We start from the raw sequence: 23,194 nt of genomic DNA on the forward strand, positions 1-23,194 counted from the left end.
TTTTGTTTAGGTTTGGAAGATATAATAATAATAATAATGACGTTATTTTTCAGTCTTCCAGAAAAATTTTCTATTTCTTCCTCCTCTCCTTGCTCTGTATACCCTTCAACAAGAAAGGAAAAATTATTCAGCAAAATCAAACCTTGAGTCAGTGCCTTTATCATCTCAGAGGTTCTCTTGGAAATAATGCCTGATGAAATGGAAGGGAAGGAAATGACTTTCTGTAACATTAAAAAAATCTTTTTTTCAATGTCTTCCTTCTAGCTAGCAGAGTAAAATTTTAGGGTTGTTTAGGTATGTTCCTAGTTTTTCTGTGTGGAACATCTTGTCTCCCCTTAGGGCAGGAGTCATGTCACAATTTCTAGGTTAATGTATGATGAGTAGCACAGATGTACATTTGTAGTAGGAATTTAGGAAAATTTTGTAACAGTAGTCTGCACAGACTAAGCAGTACTTGGTATTGTGTTTGGGGGTAGATGATAATATTTAGTAAATACCTGTTCTGTCCAGGACCCTAACTGGCTATAAAATACATTACTCTCAGGATTCACAGTATTTGAAGATTCATTTTGGTGTCCTTATTTATTATGAATAATTAGTGTCATCCCCCCGCCCCCAAAGTGCTTTAAGACCTTGGTGCCTTTCCAATATGAGACTACCACACTAAGACAAGAAAGGGCAGTGTCATGGTGGGCATTTCTTAGTTGCCAGAGAAGTTAAGCCACTTAGTTAGGAGGTCAATTAATTTTTGTTCTTACTTCAAAATGATAAATATTCTCCCTGACTTTAAGTATCAGATGTGATAGTATGGATCGCTCTTTCCTGTGGAACTAAAGTACATATATTTTAAAAGTTTTTTTTTTCTTTTTATAATGTCTTGTTGCGCCGTTTTGCTAGACTGAAAGTTTCCTCATCGCTTGGTGAGCCCCTCCTCTAATTCAATCTTTGTCTTTTGTCTTTGCTGCCTTGCAGGGTTGGTACAGTAGGCTTCACTAGACTTAGCTGCAACTCAGAATTTCTCCTCCAGCACCTGAGTAAATGCTGATGGTCTTGTGGAGAGTGGATTAAGAGTACGAGCTAAGTTCTCAATCCCAATTAAGAAGCGGAGGAAAATTTAAACTGTCTCCTTCAAAGTTTATCACAACCGCCACCATCAAGACAGCAAACCAAAGGACAAAGACTTTGACCTGCTGTGTTGCTCTGTGTAGTCCAGTTCACGTACGGTTTACAGACTTGGCTGGGGTTACTAATGAGTAAATAAAAAGTTGGACACTTCTGTCATTGGACACTTTTATTCACAAAGTTACCAAAATGAGGGCTGTGCTGGAGACAGCAGACATTGCCATAGTGGCCCTGTATTTTATCCTGGTCATGGGCATTGGTTTTTTTGCCATGTGGAAATCTAATAGAAGCACTGTAAGTGGATACTTCCTGGCGGGGCGCTCTATGACCTGGGTAGCAATTGGTGCCTCTCTGTTTGTGAGCAATATTGGGAGTGAGCACTTCATTGGGCTGGCAGGATCTGGAGCTGCAAGTGGATTTGCAGTGGGCGCATGGGAATTCAATGCCTTACTGCTTTTGCAACTTCTGGGATGGGTTTTCATCCCGATTTACATCCGGTCAGGGGTATACACCATGCCTGAATACTTGTCCAAGCGATTTGGTGGCCATAGGATTCAGGTCTATTTTGCAGCGTTGTCTCTGATTCTCTATATCTTCACCAAGCTCTCAGTGGATCTGTATTCGGGTGCCCTCTTTATCCAGGAGTCTTTGGGTTGGAACCTTTATGTGTCTGTCATCCTCCTCATTGGCATGACTGCTTTGCTGACTGTCACCGGAGGCCTTGTTGCAGTGATCTACACAGACACTCTACAGGCTCTGCTCATGATCGTTGGGGCACTCACACTTATGATTATTAGCATGATGGAGATTGGCGGGTTTGAGGAAGTTAAGAGAAGGTACATGTTGGCCTCACCCAATGTCACTTCCATCTTGTTGACATACAACCTTTCCAACACAAATTCTTGTAATGTCCACCCTAAGAAAGATGCACTGAAAATGTTGCGGAATCCAACAGATGAAGATGTTCCTTGGCCTGGATTCATTCTTGGGCAGACCCCAGCTTCGGTGTGGTACTGGTGTGCTGACCAAGTCATCGTGCAGAGGGTCCTAGCGGCTAAAAACATTGCTCATGCCAAAGGCTCTACTCTCATGGCTGGCTTCTTGAAGCTTCTGCCAATGTTTATCATAGTTGTCCCAGGAATGATTTCCAGGATACTGTTTGCTGATGATATAGCTTGCATCAACCCAGAGCACTGCATGCAAGTGTGTGGAAGCAGAGCTGGGTGCTCTAATATTGCGTACCCACGCCTGGTGATGAAGCTGGTTCCTGTGGGCCTCCGGGGCTTAATGATGGCAGTGATGATTGCAGCTCTGATGAGTGACTTGGACTCTATCTTTAACAGTGCCAGTACCATATTCACCCTCGATGTGTACAAACTCATCCGCAAGAGTGCAAGCTCCCGGGAGCTAATGATTGTGGGGAGGATATTTGTGGCTTTTATGGTAGTGATCAGCATTGCGTGGGTGCCCATCATCGTGGAGATGCAAGGAGGCCAGATGTACCTTTACATTCAGGAGGTAGCAGATTACCTGACGCCCCCAGTTGCAGCCCTATTCCTTCTGGCAATTTTCTGGAAGCGCTGCAATGAACAAGGGGCTTTCTATGGTGGAATGGCTGGCTTTGTTCTTGGAGCAGTCCGTTTGACACTGGCCTTTGCCTACCGTGCCCCAGAATGTGACCAACCTGATAACAGGCCAGGCTTCATCAAAGACATCCATTACATGTACGTGGCCACAGCGTTGTTTTGGGTCACAGGACTCATTACTGTAATTGTTAGCCTTCTCACGCCACCTCCTACGAAGGAACAGATTCGTACCACCACCTTTTGGTCTAAGAAGAGCCTGGTGGTAAAGGAGAGCTGCTCCCCAAAAGAAGAACCGTACAAAATGCAAGAGAAGAGCATCCTGAGATGCAGTGAGAATAGTGAGGCCATCAACCACGTCATTCCCAATGGGAAATCTGAAGATAGCATTAAGGGCCTGCAGCCTGAAGATGTTAATCTGTTGGTGACCTGCAGAGAGGAGGGCAACCCAGTGGCTTCTTTAGGTCATTCAGAGGCAGAAACACCTGTAGATGCTTATTCCAATGGGCAAGCAGCTCTCATGGGTGAGAAGGAGAGAAAGAAGGAAACAGAGGATGGAGGCCGGTACTGGAAGTTCATAGATTGGTTCTGTGGCTTTAAAAGTAAGAGCCTCAGCAAGAGGAGTCTCAGAGACCTGATGGAGGAGGAGGCTGTTTGTTTACAAATGTTGGAAGAAACTCCACAAGTAAAACTAATACTAAATATTGGACTTTTTGCTGTGTGTTCACTTGGAATTTTCATGTTTGTTTATTTCTCCTTATGAACTTTTAAGGATATGATGAGACACTAACTTAAGAAAATACTGGTCTTTGAAAAAAACAAAAAAACAAAACACTTATGTAACTGTTGCATCTCTCAGGCATTGTTTACGCTGTAGGTTTTAGCCAAATTTTACTTAGCAGAAAAATCATCTATTTGCAAGACTTTATTTTCCCAGAGATGGATGAAAGTAAAATTTCAATCTAAATGAAGTAAAACTTGTTTAACAGACTGAATTGTGCAAATGTGGTTTAAAATTTTCCATACCAAAGTAAGGAGAGACCAATTATTCTCATAGAGCACTTAGAGCAGAATATATGCTAAGATATCACGAATAAGATATACTGTCTGCACTGCCAAATCTTGGTAGGCCTTCTTACCCTGAAGTAGAAGACTTGCTCATTTTAAAGTTTTTTCTCTCTCTGTAATCCCTACTTCCATTTTAAAAAACTGAATTTGTAGACATTGTATAATCAATTATGTACTGAAAATCGCTAACATGTGCTTGTTTCAGGGCAAGTTCGTTTGCCAGGTTCGTTTTGTTAGCATGAGCCTATGGATTCTGAATGCTGAAAGAAAGGAAGAAGAATGTTTTCCTGTAGCTATTCTTGTACCACCAGTATATGGAATGTTGGGAAAAAGTTTGTTCCAGTTGCTTTTTTCTTTTTTTCCTCCTTTGAAGTTTAAGTGAACCATACTCAAACGACCACCAAGTCTGTCTTTATAAAGTTGTATGTCATGATTGTATTGTACATGATTATGGGGGAGAAAATGAAGTAAACATTGCTGATGATCCCCAGATTTACTGACCAAATTAAGATCATTTATATAGTTTGGAAATTAGCATCCCCTAAGCAGCATTTGATCGACTAAGCTGAACAGGTGATAGTCTAATACTAAATATTGGACTTTTTGCCGTGTGATCACTTGGAATTTTCATGTTTTCATACTTCATTAATTCTCTAGCTTTGTTCTTGTCATTTGGTAATATTCTTTATTAGCCAGGTACCTTCCCAAGTGGATCCATTTGGAAGATATGTCCGGAAATTTGAAGAAGAATTAACTCTGCCTTTGTGCTGGGTTGCCCTACTTGATTAGATCGTGAGATATTGCAGTTGAGTTTTTAGAGTGAAAATTTAATTCTCAGATCATATTGTATCCTTGATAAGTCTTTTTTCCCTGATTTACTTTTTTTTCAAAAGACTTGCCATGTGTACACAGCCTCTACATTTTTGTTTAAAAAGTTAACAGTGACTTAGAGTGTGATGATATTTTGATGCAAACTGACCATCAGTAACAGAAAACTCAAGAGTGCATGCTTTGCCATTGGTGGATTGTCAGTATAGTTTTTCTGTAGAATGGATAGCATGTTCAAGAGGTGCCATGAACAAGAACTTCTACGGGTTTCGTAGTGTGTCTTGTAGAGGAGATTACAGGACTTGCGTTAATTGTAGGACCCTCTATCTTGACATGGCTTCATACCCAGTTACAGCCTTCCTGGAAGAGAATCCATTTTTCACAGAGTGATTCCCTTCATGAGGACAGGGTACAAAAGACGTCTGAGAAGAGCTCTACAGATTAGGTAGTTCTTTGTGTGTCCTGTCCTTTTTCCTCCATGACAGATGAAGGAAACTAATTGTGTATCTACTTTGACTTTTCTGTAATCTCTGATATTTTTTAAATTGCATGATTTTATTAACCTTTATTCTTCAGGGGAAAATTATTACTTTTTTAGATATTTTTGTAGATTTTGAATCAAAACTCAGTCCTAATGACTTTAAATTTTTTTGTATTTATAAACTAGTTTCCTTATGATGGATTTGATTAGTTCAAAGTTGATTTTAGAAATTGTCAGGTAGCATAATGTCTTCCCATCTCCAGGGGGCTTTCTGAAGGACTGAGTCTGTAGATGAAAAAAATAATTCATGTACGAATAGTATGATTTCTGAGAGCTTATTAGAGTGCCTTGTGGAATTTTGTTCTCAATTTCATTCTTAAGGTTTATAAGCTGGGGGCCAAATAAAAATAAGGACCATCCTTTTCTTGTGTGGAGGCTGAGGCTGTGACATGTCCAAGGTTACAAAGTCTGTTGGGAAGAACAGAAAACCAGGTGTCCAAATCTGGATTCATGGTTTGTCCTCTTCTTTTTTCAAAGGAACTGTTCTTCCTTTGAGACAGCCTTTTGATATTTGGGGAAATAACAGGATCTTAGATTTTTCAAATTGACATTAAGTTGTAGGAATTAAAATTTTTCTCTGACTCTGAACACCTTGCTGTGTAACTCAGCAGTGAGGACTGACATATTGGCTGAGCAGCCTTCTTACCCCTTCTATTAAAAGCATAAATGAATAGGTGGTATTTAAGTGGATTTTTCCCCCCTTTATTTAATGTTGACTCCTAATAGTTTGGGATATTAGCATCCCCCTACCTTCTCTCTGCTGTTGTCTTAGTATGATACATAAAATACATCATCTTGTGTCTATTCATGTGTATATAGCAGTAGGTCAAGTTTAGAGTACTAATGTTTGTAAATAAGGAATGATTATTAGCATATCCATTAGGATTGTTTATTCTTGCCAGTATAAACATTTTATTTAGACTGAAGTCCCTGAAGCTTGCCCTTCTTATTGCTTCCCAGTAATAGATAATGTGCTTGAATAAGTATGTGAATTTCTGATTGCAACTTCATTTCAGGGGACCGTTCTTCAGTCTGTATTTCATTAGAATGATTGTTCATGGAATGATACATGGTCTGTCTTAAAGCTAGCAAAATAGTCATACTTTACACAAACTAAATGGGTCCTAAATGATGACATTGATACCTAGACATTAACATGTATATGTTTTCATATTGGCTCAAGCTGAGGTTCAGAATTGGCTAAGAGTGATTGATTACAGTAGTTAGCTACGAGTCAGAATGAAGCGAGGACACTGGTCTTCAAAGGTGGAGAAAAATATTGTCTTATCTGCTGTTAATGGTATCTCCAGTTCTTAGATTTTTGTCCTCTCAGGCAATCTTAGTCTCCAGATCTGATGAGAAGAGCTTATTACCCTGACATGCAGAATGATTATTGGTTCCTTTGTGGTACCTCTAATTTCCCTGTTCATCTCAGAATATTTTGTCCTCCCACCCAAGACAGTAAGCGGCTTTTGAAACAGCTGAGCCAGTCTTTTCCCCCAGCCTTTCTTTCCTGGTGAGGTTATCACTCTTATCTTTTGGTTAGAGAAGCATCAAGCAGTAGCAATGGTGCTGTGTCCTTTGGCCTAAATCCAGCAGATCTGATCTCCCAAGGCTTCTTTTTCACTTGGCTCAAAGGATCCATTGTCTGTTTGCGCAAAGAGGCTGGCCTGGGTCACAAAGCCCTAGCTCTTGGGGATGGCCAAGTCAAGTAATTAGTGGGGGCCCATCACTTCATGAAACTTCACATTTTAAGAATTGAGTGGGAAGGTTGTTACTCAGGTCTCTAACCTGAGGCTAAGTGGGGGCTTGAAAGTCTTGTCCAGGGTGATTAGAACCTTTAAGTCTCTACATTTCTCAGTCCATTGCTGTCTTCCCTATATTCGGTGTGTGGATCTTCCCCTCTCTTTAGATATCATTTAATGTAGCTTATGGGTTATTCTCATTCTTTACCACCCTATAGAGCTGCTATATTATTAGCTATTAAAAGGTTAGACCCATCAATGTTCCCACTTGGCAGTATTCAGCTTACTTGCTTTTCTTATACTTTACTCCCATACGTCATTTTCATCTGAGGTATGATGGTTGAAAATGACCACATGGGTATCTAGTAGTGACACCTCAGCATTTCCTGAGTTTGGGTTGAGAGATGTATAAAGACCATTGTTGTTAAATTCCATGAGTACGGAGACTTGCCAGGACAAAATTTTCTTAAGAAGTCAGAAACACTATTAAGTGAGATGCTGAGAAGTACCTGGGTGATGCAGACTTAACAGAAGACAAAATTAGCTTAAAATGTGTTAGATGTAGAATCATATTCATGGAACTCTAGAACTTGAGGTACCTTTGCTATCAGCTAGTTTAAACCCCTCCGCATATAGATTAGGGTACAGTGAATAAGATCAAGCTTGTTAAACCCTGGTTTGATGTTAAATATCGTAAAGTATGAGTTTATTAACATATTTGAGGTTAAAATGACTGATATTTCATAATGATACTTTAGTAGAAAAAATACTTTTAGGTTTCAGTATTCATAAGATTTATCATTAGCCAGGTGTTAAATTGTTTAAGTCATTTTAATGTTGACATTAGCCCGAGCAGACTTTACAAATGGGATATATTCCTATTTGTGTGTATGCCTACCTACCATTCAGAGAGACTGGTTTCCCCCTTTGTCTTCCCTCACATTGCTTTAATTATTCACCTATTCTTTCAACACTTAACAGATTCCTATTTTGATCTTTTGTCAGCTTAATTCACTTTGTTTCAGGCTTATTGTCATGGTGTGCAGAAGTGCTGCTTTGCCCCATATTTGAAGGTCTGGATCCAAATAGTGATTCACTAAATATAGTTGTGTTTAAATATACTAAATTTCTATTAGCTTAAACTGTTCTCAAGAATTGTTTTCTTAGACTTTGTGTTCACTAATAATAAAAGCCCTTAATAATTCATCAGTATTTTATTCTCGAAACTCAGTTTTCAAAAATTAGGAGGCAAGAATAGTTAAATTCACACCAGTCCCTTTGAAATGATGGTGTCACAATGTAGAGAGGAATGGAGTTTGTTTTGATGCCGAAAAGCCTTGTTCTTGCAGTAATTAAAGGTAAAAAGTTGGAACTAGTCAGTTGGCATATAGAGAAACCCTTTTGTACTAGTTAGGTATGAAGCTGGATTACAAAAGAAGTAATCTTTTGATCACTACATTTGGTTTTCTTGGTTGACTTAACTCAGGGCTGCAAATCCCTTTTCCTCCATTAAGCTAACTTCTCTTAATTTGGTATGCTTTTTGTCAAACTCTCACCTCTGTTGGAAGAGTAGATAGATACTCAACTACTTTGACTCCAGAACAGAATTTAGCTAAGGTTCAAAATAATTGATGGGCTTTGCCAGCACTGAGTCCCACACCATTATTCATGTTGTCATATAAATGTTTTTATTTAAACTTCTCTCCAGTGCTGGGAATAAGGCTTTAAACTACTGATTCACCTTTAAAGGAATGTTAAGAGAATTGATATAATTTATGTTTGTTTCCATCTCAAATCCTTTATAAAAGATAGGATTTAGCTTATTGTTTTGGGTTAAGCACCCCATTTATCTGATAACCAACAGGCTTAACCATTGGCATATAGTATTTACTCAGAAGTAAACAGAAAAGGTTTGATGTATCTGTATCATTACTCATCTCGTGCACTTTACTTTTTCGGGGAGAACCATAATCTGAGACTTGACTTAAACCAATAACCTTAATTTATGTAATGACTTTTAAAAGTTTGGTTTGGTTACCTGGATACATAGTGTGTTTGCAGAGAGGGATGCTAGAATAAATAAGTCAAGACAAAGCACAGTGGTCTCAGATTCTTGTTAGTGTAGGAGCAGTGCTTTGCTCTCCTCAGAGAAGCACTGTATTATAATTGTTGCCTAGGATAATGGAGCCCCCCACCCCAGTTCAAGACAGTTTACAGTAAGTGAACTCTGTCATTGAGGGAAATACATTTTCCAGTGATTTCGGCAACAGCACAAGTTGACAGTAGGTAACCACACCTTTGTTGGAGACTTATATTGGAAATTCACCTTGTACCCTAGTGCTGCTGGATAAAGGAGTGTTTACTTTTTTTATTGCCTCTGGACAAACTACTCTGGATAATTTTCCAATATATCAGTGTAGCCTATACCTCTATAAGTGGAATGTTCCTTAATAACTCACTTCTTTGTTACACTAGTTGGAAACTGAAATTAAGCTCATTGCTATCTATATTATTGAAACCCCCAACTGGCAAAGGCCATTCTGTAGGGTATATTCCATAATATAATCATCTTCTGAAATTTATGTTTTGATTAGTGCCTTCTGGCTGCCAATACTGAATCTGCTAGTTCACACCTTTCCCTTTCTTGATAGATAACTCTTATTTGTTACAGTTCCTCTTTTTAAATATCGTTATATCTAGTGAAGAAAATACATTTATATTTACATACTTTATATGCAGCCTCTGTTTAAGTTCAAGGAACCAGGTAAGTCTGGTTTGTGTTGCAGCTTAAATGTTATTTATTCATCTGAATTTGTTTCTTTTATATCCTTAATTAAAAATTTAAGGTTACTTATTCTGTGAGTATATTTTAACTTTATCATTTTCCAGTGTAGGTTGGATAGGCATATCTGAGAACATATATGTGACAACCGTTTCACATTCCATGATAAGGAAAAAGCTGAAAGTAAGTGTCCATAGAAAGCACAAAACCATGTTCCCTCATATTTGTAACTCCACATGTAGAAAGCACAAGACTAACAGTATTCTCATTGTCCCACAAGTGCCAGGCATAAAAAGCCCACCATGGGTTTGTCTCGAGTTGTCAGGATGAGGACCGCAGTACTGAAAGCCCTAGACAGTGAGGTACCTAAGATAGGGGTCCTAAATCATAAGGGATTCAGTGTTCTAATCTGAGTACGTTTGTACTGCTTTGGTGGAGGAGAGAATACCAGTGTCAAGAATGCTGCAATTGTATTGGGGGGTTACTAGCTAAAATGGGGTCTGTGGGCTCTTTCCTACAATCTGGAACTTGAGAAACAGGGACAGACTTCTAGGTTTTTGGTGGGTGGAACATTTTGACAAACTTCTGCTTTAAGCTGTAGAGCCATTGGATTTTTTTTTTTTTTTAATCATACATCTTTAGGAAATTTTACCTCCCGTCAATAGTACCTTGAAAACATGGAGAAATCTCACATTTTAATAGGGCAAATACTAATCTTTAATCTTTGCGTAAATTTAATCTGAACTTAATGAAGTTATTTTTTCATATGCTTCACTGCACTTCATTTTAATAGAGGAGAATTTGATCCAAGTGTTACGAGCATCAAACTAACAGACAGATCTGCCAAATGAAGTGCTTTGCTTTTCACAATGGTTGTAAGAGTCTAAAGGATTCTTTTGCCTGTCTCATTACCCGCTTCAAGACTAGATTAGATGAAATCTGTGAATATGCATGCAAAAGAAGAAAATAATGTGTTTTCTTGAAATCGACATTATCCTTATTTTACTCCTCACTTTCTACACCTGAATAGTCCCTGTTTGTAAACAATGAATAAATACATTTGTGTCTTGGATTTTGCCTGTATGTCAAAAGATGGAAGGACTCTCAGGATGGAGAGAAGTGACTAGCTTTGTTCCCACTCTCCTCTATTTTGTATGTTTATCTTCTTAGGGATAATCATCTTTAATAATATATGGAATGAAGATTAAAGCTGGTATAGACTAATGGAACATGTTTTAGAAGAATTAACCTGAGCACTTTGAGGGAGAGACTTACGCCCTCTAGCCAAAAGTCGCCAGGTTATGGACCTGCAGCATTTTTTAAGAATGTAAAACCTCAGGCTTCGGTGGGGTTACTGGAGAGGAGTACCAGAAATGCAGGAGAAAGGAGAGGTTTGAGGAACATCTTTGGCTTAGCAATATGTGATAAGGCAAAGCAGTAATAACCTGTTAGTCCTGTGTAGAATGTGTTCTGTACCTTTAAATTTTGTTTTTAAATTTAAAATAGTTTTTAAGAACTTAAAGGATGCTTTTGAAGATTCCTTTGGCAGAATATCTTTCATCTGTAATTCCATGGAAAATTGCTTTAATTAGTCTAGGTGAAAGTAGTCCTAGCGGTGTAAATATGTATAAATAGAATTTTCTAATTTCACTGTGAGATCTCTAACTTTTGAGTGGCAAACAGATCAACAGGTCTTTTGCTCATGGACTTTTCTGTGGGGTTGTTAAAATGCAAAAGCTTTATTTTTTAAATAATGACATATTACATTAGTGTCAGATGATGGTATGGAATCTGTTGCCCTGCTTTCCCCCACCAATAATGCTTCAGTTTATAGATTGCCAACAGAGTTCCAAAATAAAGCGAGGATTTACCCATTCTTTGCTTGGACATCCCATTTTCTGTTGCCTGGACCTATGTTGGCAATCACATATGAACTATGTTATGCTTCTCAGTGCTTCTTCTTCTCCTTTTTTTTTTTGATAAGGTGGATATCAAAAATAGTTGCTGTGCAAAAGTTAGTAGTCTTCTTCAAGAAGAAAACCAATTCCTTTTCTAATATCCTGTGAAATTGCTTCATTCATTCCTTTATTTTTAAGCCAAATGTCAGCAGAGTACTGCTGCTTTTATCTAGTAATTTTGATATGTAAGTATTAATGCATTTTTAAAAGATGTCTACATTGAAAAATGTTTTTCCCAGTGTCCTGCCTCTTAAGCTTTGTTCAAATGTTCTGTGAGAGACCAGTCTGTGCACTGGGGTTGTGTATTGTATACATGGATTGTTTTGTCAGTTATGCATTGTAGACCAAATGTGATTTTAAGTGAAGTTGTTGGGTTATTGGTGAGTTTTTTGAATTGTAAACTGATTTCCAGGGTACCTTCATTGTCCACAGCATTTTTTTTTTTTTTTAAGGCTTGACTGATCAGGTCCATCTCACTGTACAATGTTTTAGTTGCAAGCAGAAAGTAGAATTTGATATAAACCAGGTTACTTCCATATTGAAAGGAATACAATTAAAATTGTAGATTTAGGATTGTTAACCATACATGACAATTCTAACTTTGACTTATTCTAACCTATTGTATACAATCTTATTTTTTAAATTGTAGACATGTATGATCTTGGTTTAATGTGTTTTTAAAAGTGTTAACTGTTTAAAAATGAAAAAAATGAAGCAAATCTGCTAAAGAGCTGTCAGTTTTCATTACTGACTCTGTAAAATACACTGTTCTTTGTGTACTATGTGTTATTTTGCCAGCTGCTGCATTAGCCTTTAAAAGTATTTGGAAACTTAAGATGAACTACATTTCTTGCAAAGTATATTCCTTTCTGTGGTATTTTGTCCTGTAACTGAAGTATAGTAATTATTTTATGGAAATGTTAGCACTTCTGTACCAACTTTGAATAAAATGAAAAATTTACACTTCTGTGACTAAGTATTTTCAATACGAACACATGTCTACCCTCAAAAGGTTGTATCTCAGTTCCTTTTCTCTTGGCTCATGAAGAGTTCCGGTGGGTTTCCCCCACCAATTATTGCCATTCTTTACCTTGGAAAACATGGACTTGCAAATACTGACTGAGAATTGAGTTGTATATAAAACATTGAATAAATAAAAATATTCTTGGTTTTTTCATTTCTAATTTTGAGATAATTCCAAATTATAGGAAAGTTGCAAGAATAGGTTGAAGAACCCAGGAATCATTTTCATCCAGATTCACAGAGGTTAACATTTTGCCACAGTTGCTTTGTCATTCTCTCATCAGACACTTTCCTGAACGGTTTGAAAACAAGTCACAGACATCATTCCCCTTTACCTTCTAAGTACTTAGGGATATATTTCTTAAGACAAGGATAATCACAATATAATCAAAATCTGGAAAGTAACTGGTACGATATTTTAATCTAAAGTCTTTATTCAAATGTTGCTGTTTCAATAATGTTCTTTTATAGCAACTTTTTTTTTTAAGTTTGGAAACCAGTTCATTGCAGTTAGCTCTTATGTCTATCTCCTTTAGTCTGAAATAGTTCCTCAGCTGTTCTTTTTGTCTTTTGTGGTATTGATATTTTTGAAGTGTAGAGGCCAGTCATTTCGTGAATGCCACCCCTATTTAGGGTTGTTTCCTCGTGATTTGATTCACACTATGCATTTTTGGCAGGACTACAACGTAAGCAATAATATGTCCTCAAAGCCTCACACTGAGAGGCATGTGTTGTGTTGTCTCATTATTATTGACATTAACTTTTGATACTTGATTGGGGTGGTACCTACCAGGTCTCTCCACTGTCTAGTTAATGTTTTCCCCTTTGGTAGTAAGTAAATTGTGGGGAGATAATTAGAGTTTATGTAAATAACTTATTCCTCATCAAACTTGAATCCCTAGTTTTAGCATCCATTGATAATTCTTTTTTTTTTAAATAAATTTATTTATTTTTGGCTGTGTTGGGTCTTCGTTGCTGTGCGCGGGCTTTCTCTAGTTGTGGTGAGCAGGGGCTACTCTTCGTTGAGGTGCTCAGGCTTCTCATTGCGGTGGCTTCTCGTTGTGGAGCACGGGCTCTAGGCGCATGGGCTTCAGTAGTTGTGGCTTGTGGGCTCTAGAGCACAGGCTCAGTAGTTGTGGCACATGGGCTTAGTTGCTCTGTGGCATGTGGGATCTTCCCAGACCAGGGCTCGAACCTGTGTCCCCTGCATTGGCAGGAGGATTCTTAACCACTGTGCCACCAGGGAAGCCCCATTGATAATTCTTGCCTGAGTAAGTTATTACTGTGGTGGTGTGAAACAGTGATTTTTCTAACTTTTTTTTTTTTACTATACTGAAATCAAGAGTTTCCCCTTTTCCCCATTTATTTATCAGTTTGAACTCATGTATTATTTAGTGGGTTATAATTCATTACTATCATTATTTTGCTCAGATGTTTCCAGATTTAGCTAGCAGGTCTCCCTTCAGGCTAGTTTGTGTCCTGTGGCACGTTCCATCGTTTTTTGAGTACTTCCTTATTTTCCAGCACAACAAAGTGTTACAGGCTCATCTTGTACTTTCCCTGACCCATTCAGGATCAGGCATTTAGTAGGGTATGGTATTTAGAAACTAAGGTCTGGGTGTGCTCATTCTTACAGAGGTAAACATGGTCAGTGTACAGAACTAGGAAGTTCGCGTACACATCTCCTGATGCCTCCAGTTGTAAACCAGCACCAGAGGTTTCTTTTTAGCCTCCCCTTTCTATGTTTGTATCTCCCTTCTCCAACAGCAAGAAATCTGATAATACTGACACATTTACTTATTTTTTTTCAATTTTACAGTGCCTTAGAATTAAAGTTTTTGCATGTCTAAAAGTGTTTTTATTCTACTCATTTGTCTGAAAGTTTGGCTGAATATAGAATTCTGGATTGGGAAGTAGTTTCCTTCAGAAATGTGTAAACATAAGGCCATTCTTTTCTAGCTTCTAATCCCTGTGTTTTAAAATTTCATGATCATGTGCCTTGAAGAAAGCTTTTCTTTCACTTGTACTGGCCCTCAGTGGCCTCTTTCAATTTGTCAACCCCGTGTCCTTCAGTTTGGGGGTAATTTTTCTCCTCTTTTGGAACTTTTGTTCTTGTCTTGGATCTTCTGGACTGGTCCACTTGGTTTCATACAGTCTTTTAATTTTCACCTTTGTCTTTTTGGTCTTTCTAGAGGTGTATCTAAACTTTATCTTCCAACCCTTATGTTAAAAAAGAATTTCTTTTAAATTTCTGTCAGGTTTTTAATTTTTAAGAGATCCTTTGTTCCCCAAATCTTTCTTTTTTATAGCCTTGTTCTTTTTTCATGTATGCTGTATTTTCTCATCTTTGAAGATGCTTAAGTTTTCTCCTTCTGCATTGTTTCCTCCAGTTTTTATTTTGTTTGTGTTGGTCTCACATGTTAAAGGCTTTTCACAAATGTGTTCTGATCTTTGGTGGTTTGCTTGTGTTTAACGGGGTGGACTAAAAAATGCTCTGAGTGTGTGGGTGGAGTTTGTCGGCCTCATTGTTGGGCCTTCAGGGCCTGGCTGTTGGTTGAATGACTACTGCAGTCTCTTTAGAACAGGTCAGATTCCCCACAGAAAGTTCTTTGAATGATAAAAGGCCTTGGGCCATCATTCTGGAAGCCAGTCGGGAGGAAGAGCACAGGGGTCTTCAGCATGCAGTGTGCCTTTTTTTCTTAATTCCTTTTTGGTATAATATCTCCTCTTACAGCTGTGCCTGTGTCCTGCAGTCCATGTACTTCTCTGTTTTACCGACTCCAGAGAATCAACCTCCAAACATGCATCTAGAGGTCCAACCAACTTTCATAAACTTTCAACCAACTTTATTTTAGTCCCCCACTCACCCCTATTTTCCGAGGTGTACTCAGTGTTGCCAGTTCCCAGATCTTTTGGGGAATTCTACAGTGTAAATATGGTTGACTCTTGGTTTTCCCCATTGCTGCTTTTCTCCATCTGCTTTTTTTCTAAAATTGAATTGCTGTTTTCCCCTCCTTTCTCCCTCATTCTTGCAAAGTTGTACGTTAAAAAAACAAACAAAAAAACCACTCCTTTACAGTAGTTCTAGTAGGTTTTCAGGAGGGAGCATAACATGCTTATGTTGAATACTCCAACTTACTGGGAAATCCTGGTATCCACTCTTCACTTAGCATTTGAAGCTTAAAATTTCAGAGCCTGTTGCCAGTTTCTGCCTTATCCTAAAAGAACATGTTGTCAACCAGAAGCACAGTGGGAGTTTAAAAATTCTGCTTATCTTAGGAGTTATATGTGACCTCCAAGTTTGAATGCAGTACTCCAGGGTAGATGCTGCTGATTTTAGACTGGAGGGAGAAATAAACACAACAAAATGGGGGCTATCGTTACTTTGGGTTTTACTCTCCTTCCAATTCTAATTTGAAATTTTATTGTCATGCCCTATGGCAGATTCTCTGTAAAATATTATTGTCTCTACATAAGGCTTGCTGACTAAGTTACCAGATTTCATAGGTTTTTGGAGGCTGAGTTTTGTTGTAATATTCTCTGGTACACTCTAGGAGTCGAATGTCCATTGGTTTTATTAGTAGTCCCAAGAATCTTCAGAAGTTTGGAGGCACCTTTACGTGTCTCTCACTATGGTTTTTCTTTTTGTTTTTGTTTGTTTTTTTTTGCGGTACGCGGGCCTCTCACTGTTGTGGCCTCTCTCGTTGCGGAGCACAGGCTCCGGACGCGCAGGCTCAGCGGCCATGGCTCATGGGCCTAGCCGCTCCGCGGCATGTGGGATCTTCCCGGACCGTGGCACGAACCCGCGTCCCCTGCATCGGCAGGCGGACTCTCAACCACTGCGCCACCAGGGAAGCCCCTTTTTTAAAATTAATTTATTTTTGGCTGTATTGGATCTTCGTTGCTGCGCACGGGCTTTTCTGTAGTTGCTTCTAGCGGGGGCTACTCTTCGTTGCGGTGCGTGGGCTTCTCATTGCGATGGCTTCTCTTGTTAAAGAGCACGGGCTCTGGGTGCGTGGGCTTCAGCAGCTGTGGCTCATGGGCTCTAGAGCGCAGGCTCAGTAGTTGTGACGCACGGGCTTAGTTGTTCCGCGGCACGTGGGATCTTCCCGGACCAGGGTTCGGACCCGGGTCCTCTGCATTGGCAGGTGGATTCTTAACCACTGTGCCACCAGGGAATTCCTGCCCACTATGTCTTTATTTCCACCTTCCACCTGTTTGTTCCTAGTTCCTTGACCATATACATCTCTGTTTTTGACTAACAGGATATGCTTAACTTTATTATGTATCTTTGCCTTTATATATATATATATATATATATATACACACATTATATATATGCATTTTATATATATATATATGCTGTTTTTGTTTTTGCAATGAAGATCTTATTTCTCCTTGAATTTTATTTCATTTTTTGGTTTAATCCTTTCTTCCTTTCTAGTTGAATTAAGTACAGTTAGTAACTTCCATCTCTCATCTGTCTTTCCATTTATTCTTTGATGTACGTATTCATCAAACATTTATCGAATGCATCCTGTGTGCCAGGTTCTTTGCATCTCCAGCATCTAGTAAAGATGAAGAGGAAGCAACCTTGAAGAGGCTTTGTTAGGGAAGGACATGTACTTCTAAATAATTACACTTGCAAGATAGGATTAGGGGAGGAAAGGCACACTTTTCCTAGGAAGTAGCTGAATCTCGAAGGGTGTTTTGATCCCTTCAGTTCCTCTGTGCTTTTATGCCCTTTCTCCTCCCTGCTCTTTGGAGCAGTGTAGTCCCGTAAGTACCTTCCTCCCACCACTTGAGTTAATACACACCACTGCAGTGGCTTAGTTGGTGATGACACTTTTGGTGTGTTGTTCAGCAAGGTATGCAAATCTGACTGTCTTGCCAAAGCCCAAGGTTCTGATTATTTCGAGGCATATTTTAAAAAAATTTCTCCTAACCCAGTCAGACTGATATTTTTGCTAAACCCATACGCTGATGCTTAGAAGATTCACAGAATCTAAATTGGCTTTTCTCATAACCCTTTTGTCTCTACTGTCAATATCCTTTGCTGATTCTTACCTCCTTGGTCTCCCTGTCATTCCAGTGCTGTCCCCCTTCTACTCTCTGAACAGGATGAAATATAAGGCGGAGGCAGTGAACTGAATTGTGCATGAAGGAGAGCAATCAACAAGACAGGTACAGCTCCATGATGTCTACCTGATGCCTGCTCTCACTATCAGTTTCATGAGCTGTGGCATTTCATTTACTTGCTGCCATAGTAACCAGGACTCCTGCCAATCTTCTTGTTTCCCATCTTTTATTCATCTGTAAGTGCATCTGGAGGGGAATGAGGAGGAAAGAAATGGAAATCTCTCAGTAAAAGGATTGTGGATTTTGGAATGTTCTCAGAGTAGCAAACATGGGTACCTTAATTTTGGCATTTTCCCAGCTGTTCAGGCAGTATTAACCACAAGTAGTCACCTGTTGTGATTGTCATTTCACATTCAGGGAGGGCTCCATTATTACTGTGAGAAAAGTGGAGCATTTATGTTCCTTAAATTAGAGTTGAAGGAGATCATTGCTGAAAATCCTTTATAAACTACAGTTCAGCCAGAATCATTCATCTTTGGAGTGGTGAGAGGCTAGCCAGCTTCCTACTAGAATGTGGTTTTCACCTTTGTCCACACCTGGGGAGCTTTGAAAAATCCTAGTGCCCAAGATTTTTGAATCCCCAATAGACCAATAGAATCAAAATATCTGAGGATGAGACATAGGCATCTCATTTTAAAAGCGCCCCAGATGATTCTAATGTGCTCTAGAGGAATGCCTTGGTAATTTTGCCCTTTTCCTTTGACTTACCCGAATCACAAAGGGAATGGTTGGTTATATGCAAATGAGCCCCCACTTTTGGCCTTAAATGGCCTCTGAATGGCATGCTTTGAGTTGAGACCTTGGAAAGAAGTGGGTTTATTAAGGAACAAAACTGCATTATGGTTGAACTACTCATGTTTACTGATAACCTAGGCACATAAGTAATTGACAACTAGTAAATTCATGTGAAGTTGGATCTCATGTAATCATGACTTCCTTCTTTCTCTCTGTGTTAGTTCTTTAACTTTATTCATTATAGCCTTTTGATACCAATGCCGGTATTTATGTCTCTATGTGGACTAGCTGCAGGGGTCCCTTGGATGCCCATTGCATTTAAGGTAAGTCCAGTTTATGATTTAAAGACATTCTGCCTACCTTGCAGCTGAAGTTACTTTACCGATCATCCTATTATTATTTTTTTTATTTATTTATTTTTTGCGGTACGCGGGCCTCTCACTGCTGTGGCCTCTCCCGTTGCGGAGCACAGGCTCCGGACGCACAGGCTCAGCGGCCGTGGCTCACGGGCCTAGCCGTTCCGCGGCATGGCATGTGGGATCTTCCTGGACCGGGGCATGAACCCGTGTCCCCTGCATCGGCAGGCGGACTCTCAACCACTGCGCCACCAGGAAAGCCCCATCCTATCATTTTTATATTTGCAAATTCAGCCATGCTACGAACTGTGACTCTACTTCATTTGCACTTTGCTGTTGGCACGGCATTAATCTATGCTGAATCTGGCAGTTGTTGGACCCTTATTCCTCTGATTTTTTTCTTCCATTCTTCCCTGGGTTCTTTTTATTTTCATCATATCATCCAAAGAATACATTTTTGTGTCAGATTTCCCAGATCTCAAGAATCTGAGTCTTGGCTGCATGGCAATAGAATGGGCAGGCTCCTCTTATTTTTCACATCATCTTGCTTTCATTGGCTGTTGTGTTTTCAAGGCCACAGTTGGCCTTTTCCCATCACATCTCTTTGGTCTGCTCTGATTCTAGAATCAGAGATCAGAGATCTCTGGGCTCCTGACTTCGAGATTCCAGTTTTTCCTCTGATTCCCAAGAGACAGAGCAGCCAGTTGTAAGAGCTCATGATGCTGGAAGTATAGCTTACAAGGCGCTTTCAGTAACCGCTGAAAAGCTGCCCATCTATACCTCCCTGATTATTAATTTTTTAAAACGTATATGGGTATGGAATCAGTATGGATATGGCGTGAGTTCTAAATGTTGAGGCATAGTTTCAGGGCTTTGACACAGAATTCACAAACTGTGGCATCTAGTAAGATAGCAATTGGCATAGACTCAGGGGAAGAAATTCTTCTTAAAACAGAACAAAACTGAATTCGCTCCCACCCCCACCCCAAAAGTTTTTAAATCACCTTTTCATTGCTCATTGTGAGAGAAATCAGGTAATAAAGTGCAGAAGGAAGAGAATAGAATACTCCTCTCATCTTACTACCTAAGGAAAACTGGTATCATTTAGCTGTATATTCATCCAGACTTTTAAAATATATGTATCTTAGTACTTTTTTTCTTTTGGAAAAAACTGGACTGACCGTACATGCTGGGTTTTTTTCTTTATTATTATAATATTTTCATGTCAGTATGTAAGGATCAGCATTCCTTTTGTTTTAATGGCTGCATAGTACTTGTTCAATCAGTAAAAATAATTTATTGAACCAGACTCCTATTAATGAAGAACTACATTTCCATTTATTCACTATCCTAATAATTTTGTGGTATTTTCATAGCTAAATCCTTGTGCCTGGGTATGACAGTTTTCATAGAGCAATTTCCTAGAAGTGGCTGTAGCATTGAAGGCATACATATTTTAAACTAATATATATTGCCAAATTGTCCTCCAGAAAGTTTACGTTTTTACCAAAAGTGTGTTTGAAGAAACTAAATCTTAACGTTCTGGGCAAAAAAAATATTGCCGCGAGTGGAAAAAAGCAATGGCTTCTACCTGTACCGAGTACAGTGTCCACATTGATTCTACCCCAAATATAAATTCCATCAGAACCTTCTTAATCCAGACCTGCTCTGAGAGGACCCTAACTAACGCTCCTTCTACCTCTTGAAGAGGTGTTCTTCAGCCTTTAGAGTCTGGCTGAGGTCTGCCATCTCCAAACCACCAGTCAGAAGTGTTTCACTCTCCCTTTATTAGTTACTTATGTGTGTCTGCATATCTACATCACAGACTTCTAAAGGGCAGGGACTTTGTATTTCATATCCCCGTGGCTATCCTTTTGGAGGTGGATTTCACAGTGAGCAACTTGGAAATACCTGTCTTGAGGGAGGCACTTTGAGAGGACTGTTTGTGGATAGCTATTAGGTTGAGCCTTAAGAAATGGTCAGTATTTGGACTGTTCTTGATCCTCCCAAATGGCAGTTTCGTAAGGTTCAACCTATAGTTCTGATACCCACAGAGTTTGATATATTTATAAGAAGTCATCCAGTTTGTACTCACTCCATTTCCAGATGTGGATGTATACACCTTCTCTTTTACAGCTGATTTATGCCATTAAGATTATTTTAAAATTGTTCTGCAATGGAGAGTTCTAGATGCCCCCGCATACTTGTTTCTCATGAATATGAGTGTGTATATTGAATATCATATTCATGAGTGCTTTTCACTTAGTACATGCTTCAGCAACTCCTAGGGCTCTATTGCTTTAACGGTTAAATGACCACTTGATATGTCTGAACTGTGAATTTGCAGTATTTAACATTATTTTAAAATTTTGAGATATTTTCGGTTTGCAGAGTACACAACAGTGGCTTATAAAAAGAAACAGGTTTTCACTTCATTAGAGTATTTGTTACTTTCCCAGTACACTTGATGTGTATTGGTTCCCGTCTCTTCTCCTGTCCTCTCCCCCGCTTTTTAAAGTCTGTTAAGTCTTTTTTCGTAGTTATTTTATATTTTTTTAAATAAATGGTTTAATGATTCATGGGCAAAGTAGTAGAGCAGTTAAAAGATCTCAAGTGTTTTCTATCGTTGACCTTTAAAAAATCTTTAAGAGTTACTTTTCTAGTCACTTACCTACAGGTTATAATAGTGTATAATAATAGTTCATTATAGGTAAGTATAATCATGTTCCAGCATGTATTTATGTATCTTTACTTTTTTTAGTGTTCTAGACTTGCCCTTACTGAATTTTATTCTAATTTTTAAAATAGCTTCTGTGCTTAGTAATTTTTATCCTTAATTACTGGGAGGACTGCAGCTCTTGATTCAATAAATTGTGGGGCAAAGAGGTTCTACTGAGTCATAAAAATATTTGATAAAACAGTTCCCATGGAATCATTCCCAAAGTTGGGCTCTGTAGATGTTAGGCAGGGCTGGCACCTCACACATTTTGAGGTAGGTGGTGTCCATTCTCTGCTTCCAACTGAGGTCTGCTAGTGGCAGAGCTTTCCCTGGAAGCTGGTTCTTCTGTTGAAAGCTGTGCTCACAGATGTTCTTTTTCAAATCGCTGTGAGACTCTCAGTGCAGAATTTCCAGGTACATTCTCTCTATTTGGAAATGCAAATTTCAAGGAAATTTTCTTAAGGAGATTAACCTTGGAATTAAGATGCAGCGTTGGTTGGGAAAGGCTTTTACATTTACATTTTCACAGGTTTTGACAGTTTTCTGACCTGGCTCTACCTTCCCTAAATCCTCCTTGCTCCTGGGAGTTGCACTACTCTTTGTAGAGTGAGAAGGGTGAGGTGTAGGTAGATGCTTCACGCCATTAAATGTTGTGGATTCTATGTGGTTTTCATTTCCTGGTGGGCCGTGAGGGTGTTGTAGTGATAGCTGGGTGCACCCGAGGGCCACTGGTTCAAAACTGTCTTTGCCAGAGAGTCTAATTTGCAAGATAATTTTGTTGAAAAGCTTCTCTTCTGGGATGAAAATAAGTTTAATTAGATTAAACACTGGTCGTTGACCGATGGTGTTTATGATAGTCCCATGAATTCTTAGCTTATAAATAACCTTACTGAATGGGGGTTTTATTTGAGGGGCAAGTAGAGATGTCCTTCCTTTTATTTTCCTCATCTCCTTGCTCTTTATTCTTTTTTATAGAAACTTTGCCCATTAGAATCCCTAGAACTGCAGTTTGCAAAATGTGATCTGAGGAGCCTTGGACTTCCCAGAGACCTTTTCAGGGGGTCACTGCAAAAGCAATAGTGGGTAAAACAGCTGGTGCCTTCACATAAATCTAGGCACCACCACCAAACTTTACTAGTAGTGTGTTCCTCACCACCATGCAATTGTAGTGTTTGTAAAAAGGCGGCTGCACTTCAGAATGTCCTTCAGAATGATGAGTGGTGTCAGAATAGTATTGGAATTTAATCTCAGCAGGGCCTTTAGAAGTCGAAAAGTCTAACTTCCCACCTGGTGCAAAGATTGAAATGACGGTCATCCCATATCTTTGCATTTCGAGTGATGGGAAGGTCAGTTCTTCACAAGGCAGCCTATTTCACTCTCATATAGCTGTAATTTTCAGAAATGTGTTCTTGTTTATACATCAGTGCTCTGTTTCTCTGTAATTTTTACCTTTTGATTCCAGTTTCTCAGTGTCCAATCCAAATAAAACATACCTATCTTTTACATAGTAGCCCTGAAAATATTTGAAGTTAGCTGTTGGGTTTTCCCAAAGCCTTCTTTTGTAGCCTGAACACCAGTAGGTCCAGTAATTAATA

General features: G+C 39.0%; 2 protein-coding genes across 3 annotated transcripts in view; both read left to right on the forward strand.

Moving 5' to 3' along the window:
• The window catches only part of SLC5A3 (solute carrier family 5 member 3), a 34,811-nt gene extending 21,153 nt beyond the window's left edge, over positions 1-13,658 (forward strand). For both annotated transcript variants that reach the window (XM_079921355.1, XM_079921356.1), the window contains exon 2: positions 973-13,658. In XM_079921355.1, the coding sequence (XP_079777481.1) occupies positions 1,312-3,468 (2,157 nt within the window). In that variant the 5' untranslated portion in view covers positions 973-1,311 and the 3' untranslated portion in view covers positions 3,469-13,658. The remainder of the gene's footprint in view (positions 1-972) is intronic.
• MRPS6 (mitochondrial ribosomal protein S6) overlaps positions 1-23,194 on the forward strand; it is a 66,472-nt gene that overhangs the window by 21,927 nt on the left and 21,351 nt on the right. The gene's annotated exons all lie outside the window — the stretch shown is intronic.

This window comes from Stenella coeruleoalba (genome assembly GCF_951394435.1).
Source record: "Stenella coeruleoalba genome assembly, chromosome: 5".
Classification (NCBI taxonomy): domain Eukaryota; kingdom Metazoa; phylum Chordata; class Mammalia; order Artiodactyla; family Delphinidae; genus Stenella; species Stenella coeruleoalba.